Source organism: Cariama cristata, unplaced genomic scaffold, assembly GCF_000690535.1.
Source record: "Cariama cristata isolate BGI_N322 unplaced genomic scaffold, ASM69053v1 scaffold32810, whole genome shotgun sequence".
NCBI classification, from domain to species: Eukaryota; Metazoa; Chordata; class Aves; order Cariamiformes; family Cariamidae; genus Cariama; species Cariama cristata.
In genome coordinates, this window is record NW_009593491.1 from 696 (window position 1) to 10452 (window position 9757).

Below are 9757 nucleotides of genomic sequence, written 5' to 3' on the forward strand. Positions count from 1 at the left end.
CCGGAGAGCCCACACCTGCAAGGTACTGGACAGGAAAATTGGAGGGGGGGAGGCTTGGGGTGATGCTCTGGCCCCAGCTGAGCCTGAGGGAGCCTCGTGGGCTTTGAGAGGGGTGTGGATGGTGAAGACCATGCTTGGCCGCATTGGTCTTATCTGCTCCCCATCATTTGTCTCTGCTCCTTGTCACTGTCCCCTTCTCTGCTGGTCGCTGGTCAGAGCACCTTCCCGTGCTGGGGTGCAGAGCTGGTGCTGTGCAGAGGCCGGGAGGGGCAGGGTTAACCCAGCTCAGCATAGCGAGGGGAAGGAAGGTCCCGTTCCCTTTTCCATGCCCACATCCTGCAGCCGGGAGCTGCTTGGGATGCACCTGCCCGGCTCCCGGGGCCGTGGGCGTTGCAGCAGCACTGCGCTGGGGAGGGATAATTTGGGAGGGTGGGGAGGGGGCTGTGCTGGGGTCCAGCTTTGGGAGAGGAGCTGGGCATCTTCCCGGGCAGTGCTGAGGCCTCACTGTGGGTAAGGGAATTTGGCGACAGCAGCAGCTTCTCACGTGATGCTCACAGGCGCAGAGTTCATCTCGCAATTTGTGACTTTGTTGGTTTGTGGATAGGTCACCTCCCCGTGTGTGTGATACCGGCGTGAGTCCCTGGGAGCCTGGCAGAGCACATCTGCCAGCGCGGCTGAGGTCGGGATGCCACCCAGCCATCCCAAATGCATATATCCGCTCGTATGGACACGCGGATGCGTGCTGGGCTCCTTGCAGAGTGCCGCGAGTCCCTTGGCTTGCGATTGACGGTAGCAAGCAGCTGGCAGCGAACGTGTACAGGAAGGTCAGAGTCTGCAGTATTTGGGAAATGAGTCACTTTGTGTGTGTGCGTAAAGTTTTAAACTAGCCAGGCTCAGAGCAGCTCTGAAGATTTGCATTTGATGGCTGAAACGGGGCTGTAAAACACTCCTCTGGGTTTTGCGTGTGATACCTTGCCTTAAATCTCACCTCCTCATCCCACCTCGGTGTCTCTGGGGACATGAAGGGAACTTGGGCTCCGGATTTACACATTTCCCGTAAGGGAGAGGGAAGGGGACAGTTGTCCTCAGAGGGCTGGATGAGCTCTCTGCAAGTGCTGGCAGTCTTACTGTCTGCATCCAGTTTGGGGGGCTTGGTCCTCAAAATAGTGTGATGAAGGCCTTGAGGTTTGTCGGTTCACTTATTTATTGTGTGTCTCCCTGCTGACACGGCTGCCTGAGGACCTTCTTCCTGCGTATGTGCCAGATCAATTGTCTTTGTTGGTTTCAAGTAAATTTGGGAGTAATAGTGTGAGTACTGGAAGGCAGTTAACTCCTGGGTTCCCGTGCCGTGCCTCCCCGGCTGCGTTGCCTGTGAAGCCAGCGGCTGGAGACAAAGCTTGCGGTTTAGGGGAAGGCTTTTCCAGCAGCCAGAGGAAGGCATTTGTTCTGGGACCTCATCCGTCTCCGCCACTGGCTTCCTATGCGATCCTGGCCAAGTCACTTTGGTACTTGACGCCCATATCCTCCCAAGTCTGTTCGGCAGTGCCGTCCCAGGGCGTTTTCACTGGTGGCTGGAGTGCGTGGATATTCTGAGAAGGGCAGTAGCTGTTTTGGAGGACTGGATTCAGGCTCTTTCCAAGTTTCTGACCAGAGTGGCAGTAAATGTTTGTGTGTAAGTCATACCTGTTAACAAGATGCTGGGAATATGGTATTGGTCTTGGATGTGGCACCAGCCGGGAATTTGATCTTGGCAGGGGAAGAGTTATCTCTGAAAGAAGTGGTGAGAAAATTCTCGCTTGACTTCCCTTCCCCACCTGCCTTGTAAGTTCCTGAGTCATGGAAATGAAAATCTCCTTGGCATACGCCCATGGTTTGGGCTAAAGGGTGTGGAAGAAGCTGTGATTGGATTCTCAAAGCCTGTGGTTGTGATAAGAACGTAGTGTACCGGAAGAAACAAATGTTAACCTTACTAGAGAGTAGAAGGTTTGTTATCTCTAGCTTTTATCCAACTGATACTCGAGTGAAACAGCAGGCTTGTGTCCTGCCATAGCCAATTCATAATTACCAGCTAATGTGGCGTTTGTTTTCTTGTGCTTTATTTGTAGGTTTGAAAGAAACTTTTGGACTGTGAATTGAGGCATTGGGTATGTAAATTTAAATTTTGTGCTTCCCCTCCTAACCCCCCCACCCCTTCCCTTTACCATGTTGAATGAGATGTTTCATTAGACCCAGCTGGAATTTGTTTTCAGGAGAGCAGCTGCTCTGTAGAAAATACTGTATGTTCATATGCCGCTGGGGAAGGAGGAGGAGTCGGGGTTGTGGAAGGGGGTTGATCATGGAGGAATTTGCCGCTGAAGATGCACATTCCAGCCCAAATTTCAGGTGCAGGGAGATGTGGGCTCTCCTGGGTGCTATTTGGGAGGACACCTCTGAGATGGGTCAACGGATGTTGCGTTGGGGGAAGGCTTCATGTTCCTCAACTAACCCAAGCCTTGCTTACTGGGAGAGATTGGGCTACGGTGTGGGTAGCAGCCCAGCAGGTTAGATGAGTTCTACTCCTCATTGCCACCATCGATTCATTGGGAAACTGTGGAGATGTCTTCACCAGAGTGGCCACCACTTGGGAGCAGGAAAGTAGTTTGCTGGTGGGTGAGGGCTGGTGCTCCACTGTGGGCTGGGTTTTCCAGATGTTGAAATCCTTCAGCTTCAGTTGGGACCTTAAGGCTTGTTTTGATTCCCGCAGCTGGATTTACAGCCAGACAGCAGACGGGTGAGGGGGATGGCTCCTGAGGAAGATCTGAAGGCTAGGAAGCTGTGTTGGGAGCTTCATGGAGATGAACCCAAGTGGCGGTGGGAGGAGTGGGCTGGGGTGGAGCAGCTATGGGTGAGGCAGGGAGAAAGAGGAGCCTGTTAGCTAATCCTCAGGAGGGTCTGGTCGCCTTTGCCCGCCAGCTTGCTGGGTGGGACTGAGACGTGCCAGGTCTCGCTATCGGCCGAGAGACCTCGCTGGGCAGCCTGGCAGGTGCTTGGTGTGGTGGAAGGTTGTTTGCCTTGGGACCAAGGAGCTGCTGCTGTCCCTACCAGTGGCAGTTGGCCATCTGAGCACATCCCAGAGCAGCAACTGTCTCTTCGCTGGGTTTAGGGTACTCGCCTGGCTGCTTCTCTATTCCCATCCTCCTCCTGCTTCTGTTTCAAGCAGACTTGAGATGGCCTCGCCGGCAGACAGCTGCATCCAGTTCACCCGCCATGCGAGTGATGTCCTCCTCAATCTCAACCGCCTTAGAAGCCGGGATATCCTGACTGATGTTGTCATCATTGTGAACCGGGAGCAGTTCAGAGCCCACAAAACAGTCCTGATGGCCTGCAGGTGAGAACAGGGTCCCCTCTCTGCCCCCCTTCCCTGTACCCTCTGCCTTTGGTCACCAGCAGCACTGCTGCAGCCCCGGGAGGCTCATGGCATTTATGGAGAGGGAAACGGAGGCAGAGAAGCAGAATTGAGAGGGGCTGCCAAGAAATTTGTACCTGTAATAGGATTAGAGCTGAGACATTTTGCCTGCAGCATGGTGCCCACACCTTTCTCCTCCTTGCATGCCCACATCTGCCCACACACAGCCCATGGAGACAAACAGGAGTACAGCAGACGTGAGGCACATCCCTGAAGGCAGAGCCCAAATGCTCTGCGGGGACAGGACAGGAGCGGGGAGGGGAGGGAGGGCTGGATGCTGGGGTGAGTGAGTCCTCTGTGACCGCAGTGTCCCTTGCCGCTGCTATTTTTAGGGCTATTCTTCCCTGGCTCCAAGGCTGCTGGCTGCACCCACCTTTGTTGATTTTTTCCCAAGCCTGGTGGGGTCTGAAATCCCTTTCCAGCTCCTAGGATTGCTGGAATTGCTTCCCAGTGAATGCTAATTAACATCCCACCATTGCCTGGTTGAATTACGGCAGGTGCCTTCCAGGGTCCCCTGCTGACAAGGTATAAAGATTTGAGAAAGCCAAGGTTTGACTATTAAGACATCTGAAAAATGTTTTGCCAACATTTCTTTTTTTTCTTTTTTTTTTCACCACCACCACCCCCCCCACACACACCCCAGTTAAAGAGTGAGCGAGGATGCCCCAAGAAGCTTCTGAAAGAAATGAGTCACAGTGGGAAGGGGGTGGTGGTAAGAACAACAATGAAAAAAAAAGGGGGGGGAATTTCTAAATGGAGACAGTGGGGAGTTGTTGAGCAGGTGAGATCTAAAAGCAGGCTGTTCCAGTTGGGAAAAGTGCAGTGCAGAAGACGCTTACTAAGCTGAGAAACCAAGCTTGATAATAAGGGGAAGCTCAGGGAATTCTGTAATTGCCTCCTCCTCCCTTCCCATTCACGAACCCCTCTGTGCTAAGGGATTTCAGACAAATTCTGCTTTCTTCCTCTGAATTGTCTTAACACTCGTTTGCTCTCCTGTCTCCTCTCTGCAGTGGCCTCTTCTACAGCATCTTCACTGACCAGCTCAAGTGCAACTTGAATGTCATCAACCTGGACCCCGAAATTAACCCTGAGGGATTTTGCATCCTCTTGGACTTCATGTATACGTCCCGCCTGAACTTGAGGGAGAACAATATCATGGCCGTGATGGCCACAGCACTGTACCTGCAGATGGAGCACGTGGTTGATACCTGCCGAAGGTTTGTCAAGTCTAGGTGAGTGCCATGAGTGAACTTTGGAGAGCCTGGGATGGTGTGTTTGGGTGGGAGGGGGGAGAACTGACAAAGTGTCTGCAAACTTAGCCTTATGGGCTGAAAATGACTGCGTCTTCCTCCTTTTTGCCTGGTTCCAGTGAAGCGGAGATGGTGTCTGCTGTGAAGACCCCAAGGGAAGAGTTTTTGGCTGGACGAATGCTGAGCCACCCAGAGGTGATGGCTTATCGGAGCAGAGATGTCTCGGAGAATGGCATGCCTCTCCAAAATGGGTCCCTATGCAGTGGGAGGGCCTTTGCACCTGGCTTGATCAATAGTTTGTCTGGATCCCCCATTTCCTACCATGGATACAGCCCTCTCCCTCTAAATAGCTTCCTTGTGGATGATGAGTTGCGGGAGATGAGGATGCCTCTCTCCGAACTCTCGAGGGCAGGTGCCTTCCCCAAGGAGAGGATCCTGCCATGTGAGAGCTCCAGGACAATCCCCACCGAGTACATGAGAACCATTACTGACATCTCGGCCAACATGTGCCACGCTACCATCTATGCTCCGAAAGAAGGTGCTGCTGAAGAAGCCAGGAGCGACATGCACTACAATGTAGCCTCTGGTCCCAAACCTGTCATCCCTTCGATCCGGAACAATCCCTATTTCTCTTGTGACAAAGTGGCCAAAGAGGAGGAGCGGACCTCTTCAGAGGATGAGATCAGCCAGCACTTTGAGCCCACCAACACCCCTCTGGACCGCAAGGGACTCATCAGCCCCCAGAGCCCCCAGAAGTCAGACTGTCAGCCCAACTCGCCAACTGAGTCCAGCAGCAGCAAGAACGCCCGTATCGGTCAGAACTCCAGCTCCCTCTTCACCAAGAGCCCCACAGACCCCAAAGCCTGCAACTGGAAGAAGTACAAGTTCATTGTCCTCAACTCTCTCAATCAGAACACCAAGCAAGACAGTGCTGACCAGAACGAGATGGGAACCCTCTCTCCTCGCACCTACATGCCCATGTCCACTTGCCAGCAGTCGATGGAGCCGGAGCATCTCAACGTGCAATCCCCCACCAAGATGAGTGTGAATGGAGAAGACTCTACTATCCCGCAAGCGAGCAGACTCAACAATATTGTTAACAGGTGAGAAGATTTCCCCCCTGCCCCGCCCCTCCAAGAGACAGGACTCCCTGCATTGTTGGCGAGGGTTTGGAAGTGTGTGAAATGCTGTAGCATTGGGCTGGGGAGTCCAGCCATGAGCAGGTAGAAGCCCCTGCATTTGGTGGAGCACTGCAGGTGACATTGGCTGGGTACCAGCCATCCCCACCATAGCGGTGCCAGCCTGGACTGGTGACGGAATTGGGAACATTGGGTCAGGAATCCCTGGCTCAATTTGGCAGCTCTGGATGGTTTCTGGAGCCTGGATTTGCCTAGCCTGGTTTTCACCAGGCTGCCTGTGCCTCGACCATTTGGTTGGCTGTAAGCGTTGGAACGGCCAAACTACCAGGGAACAGTACACGATCCTCTGGACCTAGGTGTTCCTAGAGAGCTTTGAGGTTGTTTGGTGATGGGCACCCGAAGGATTGAGGCTCAGGGACCTGTTGTTGATCAGGGCTATGCTGTGCATCTCACCACAAAAGTGTCCCCATAAAACATGGCTGTCCTTCCTGTCTGGAAGGGTGCAAACAAGGGCCCAGTAGCTCAAGCACAGCAAGAGGCTTCTCACAGCCATATGCATTGTTGTCCTTCCACAGGTCCCGGGATGGGTCCCCTCGGAGCAGCGAAGGACAGTCCCCGCTGTACATGCATTCATCGAAGTGCAGCTCCTGTGGCTGCCAGTCCCCACAACATGCTGAGATGTGCCTTCATACCCCTGGCTCAAACTTTGGAGAGGAGATGGGGGAAACCCAGTCTGAATACTCTGACTCCAGCTGTGGTGAGTCTTGCATCCCTGGTCACCTTTTTCAACCATCAGGCAAGGGGGCTGTGCGGTTTGGGGACCCGTCCACCCAGTGCCCTGTGTCCAAACAAGGCAGTCAGACCTGTCCCTGATGCTCGTGGATCCCAAGGTGCTTTACAGTCCCCTCTTGACTGAGTGACCAGCTGTGTGCATGTGTGTGAGGGACACATGCATGTGGGAATTGCTTCCTTCCTCCCCTTCCCCAGCACCATCCAGATACCTTGTGCAGGGAGTTGGTCACCTGCTGCAAACTTGGCAACTAAGGACAGGAAACAAAGTGCACCCCACCCCACCAGAACCACAGGAGAACAAGCTTGGCAGATGTAATGACCCTAATGGAGATTGGGCAAGATGGTGTGTCTCATGCATCCGTCATGATATCTTCATTATCAGGGAGCCCAATGCGCACATCTGGAGAAATGCAGATAATGAGGCTTGCAATCTTGTTGCAAAACTCCACAAGCCCAGAGACAAATACCTGTGCACCCATCTGCATGTAGCTCAGGGAGGGGGGAATGCAGAATTGTCACCTGTGGTGTGGGCAGAGATCCAGGGAGGGAACCCCACTGTGGTGATGCTCAAAGCTACATACAGCATGTAAGAGTTAGGCACCCTTCTACTGGGGGGACCTACCTTGCACTTCAGATGATGATGGTCTTCCCATGCTCAGGGAAGACATCTGTACATGTTAAGGTTTAAGACCTCTAAAGGTGCTGGAGTTGCTCCAGAGCTGAGCATCCATCCTTTGGAGGATGCCTGATAACCTGGGTGTCTTTATGAACCTCTCTGAAAGATGCTCGGGTGGGATGCTGGCTTCTTGGAAGCAGCTTGTGTCACACTGAAGGAGGGATGGCTCTTGATGATTTTACTCTCTCAAACCATGCATGTTGTTTCTGTGTGCACAAGAAGGTCTGGAGGTAACAGCACAGTGCAAACACCCCTGACCGTGAACGTCTACACTCAGCTTCTTGTTCCAACACTCTGCTGCCCCTCTCCACCATCCCAAACCCATCCCATGACCCATCAAGGAACTGGCCCATGCATTGCCCATCTCATTTCTCTCCTTTCTGCCCTCCCAGAGAACGGAGCCTTCTTCTGCAACGAGTGCGACTGCCGGTTCTCCGAGGAGGCCTCTCTCAAGAGACACTCTCTGCAAGTCCACAGTGACAAGCCCTACAAGTGTGACCGCTGCCAGGCCTCCTTCCGCTACAAGGGGAACCTTGCCAGCCACAAAACTGTCCACACAGGTATGGTGTCGGTCACAGGAACAGCTTAACTGGGGAGACTGCGGGTGGCTGGGCATGCGGGCATTGATGGCTGGGTTTGTCCCAGACATGGTGTCCCCAGCTCTGTCTCACCTCCTGTCCCTGATGGGAAGAGCAAGGTGCTCTTCTCGGCGCTGCCAGGGAGCCCTTGGGCAAAGCACCAGACCTGGGTTTCTGAAGGCATCTTGCAAAATGCATGGCTGGGGGCAGATGTGTGGCCTCCAGGTTACTGTGTGGTAGACTTAAAAATAATCAAAAGAACATTTAGGGAGAAGTCTGGGATTTATTTTTTTTTCCCCTACATCCTAGAGATCCAGATCATATCTAGCCTGGCAGAAACTCTGCTGATAGGAAAATCTGTGAATCAGCACAATGAAAGCTGAGAAAGGAAGGGGATATTAAGGGTTTAGTCATTTGCTGACAAACCTAGGGATTTTTTTTTTTCCTGCTTTTATTAATGCTTGACATGTCAACAGCCAGTTCACTAGCTGGGAAAGGGAAGTCTGTGCTGACGACTCAGTGCTGCTGTGCTGAATTAGACATAAAATCCCACAGTCTCAGCTGAGCTCCAGGAGGGCTGTGCAGGTGAATGAGACAACATAAATGCCAGGGCAGGCTTCAAGGGTACGTGGGGTCAAAGCCCGGAAACAAAATAAAAGGCAGGAAGAGTGAGACGATGGCTGTTTCCCACTCCCAGCGAGCCCATCGTCAGCCATCCTAAAGAAACTAGTTAAAACTTTTTGCAGCTCCCCCCATCACCAGGGCCCAGCAGCAGTGACTGTAACCAAATAATGACTTGGGAGCCAGGTCGCTGGGCATGCCTTGGCTTTCTGCTTTGTCAGCTCTTTTTACTCCTCTAAAGAGGTGATGAATGGGCAAGGTAGGATGTGCTGGGGACCACAGGGAGCCCGAAGGGAGCCAGGTGGCCCTGTGTGGCTTACTGATGTCTGTAGGGAGACACAGGCAGCAGCCACTGTCATGAAACCAGGAGGAGCAAGGCTGTTAATCCTTGCTGGCAGAGCTGCCTGACTTTTTCTCTTGCCCTGAAGGCTGGAACTCCCAACCCAAAAAAGAAAAGGTACCCACGGTGCCCAGGTACCTCCTGAGCTCACCCTGCTCCGGGGACACCCCGAGCTGTCCTGACCAATGCTGCTTGTCCACAGCCATCTCCAAAAGGGACAGGAGTCAGGGCTAGTGTTCCATGCTATGGGGTCTGGCACCTGAAGGGACTTAGCTTTGGGGAGCACCATGGATCATGGGGACTGAGCACACCCGTACTTAATCCCTTCCCTCACCCTTTCTTTTGGGCTCTGCAGGAGAAAAGCCGTATCGCTGCAACATCTGTGGGGCACAGTTCAACCGGCCAGCCAACCTGAAAACCCACACGCGCATCCACTCTGGAGAGAAACCCTACAAGTGTGAGACCTGCGGGGCCAGATTTGTCCAGGTACCTGTGGCCCCTGGGACCTGCAGTGTCTGGGGAGGTGGGAAATGGCCGGACCTCCTGCCTGAGACCAGCGATGCCTCATGGCAGGGAGGAGGCTGATGGGCCATGCTCACTGCCTTCGGCAGCTCTTCCCGTGGTGTTATGGGATAAATAGGGGCCTTGAAGTCCGTATGGGCCAGTTTGGCTTAGTAGGAAGCCTGATTGCTGGTTTTAGCTCCTTTCCTCCATTTGCTGTTAAGGATTGGAGATCTCAAGCATTAGACACCTGTGACCCTGATTCCCAGCTAGATCCCAATAGACCAAAAAAAGATGGCTGGGCAGAATCCTGTTCCTGGTAGGATGCCCTCATCCCTGGGGCTGTCCTCACCCATAGCCCCTCTCTCCAGGTGGCCCACCTCCGTGCTCACGTGCTCATTCACACTGGGGAGAA

General features: G+C 53.4%; 1 protein-coding gene across 1 annotated transcript; it reads left to right on the plus strand.

Moving 5' to 3' along the window:
- Window positions 1-2103: 2103 nt before the first annotated feature.
- BCL6 (B-cell CLL/lymphoma 6) lies at window positions 2104-9752 on the plus strand (the record flags this gene model as incomplete). The annotated part of the gene is made up of 8 exons (XM_009694626.1): window positions 2104-2144; window positions 3200-3367; window positions 4456-4677; window positions 4815-5798; window positions 6410-6591; window positions 7695-7862; window positions 9197-9327; window positions 9714-9752. Coding segments are annotated over exons 2-8 (1887 nt in total), but the record flags the coding sequence as incomplete, so codon positions are not given.
- Between the last annotated feature and the right edge of the window lie 5 nt (window positions 9753-9757).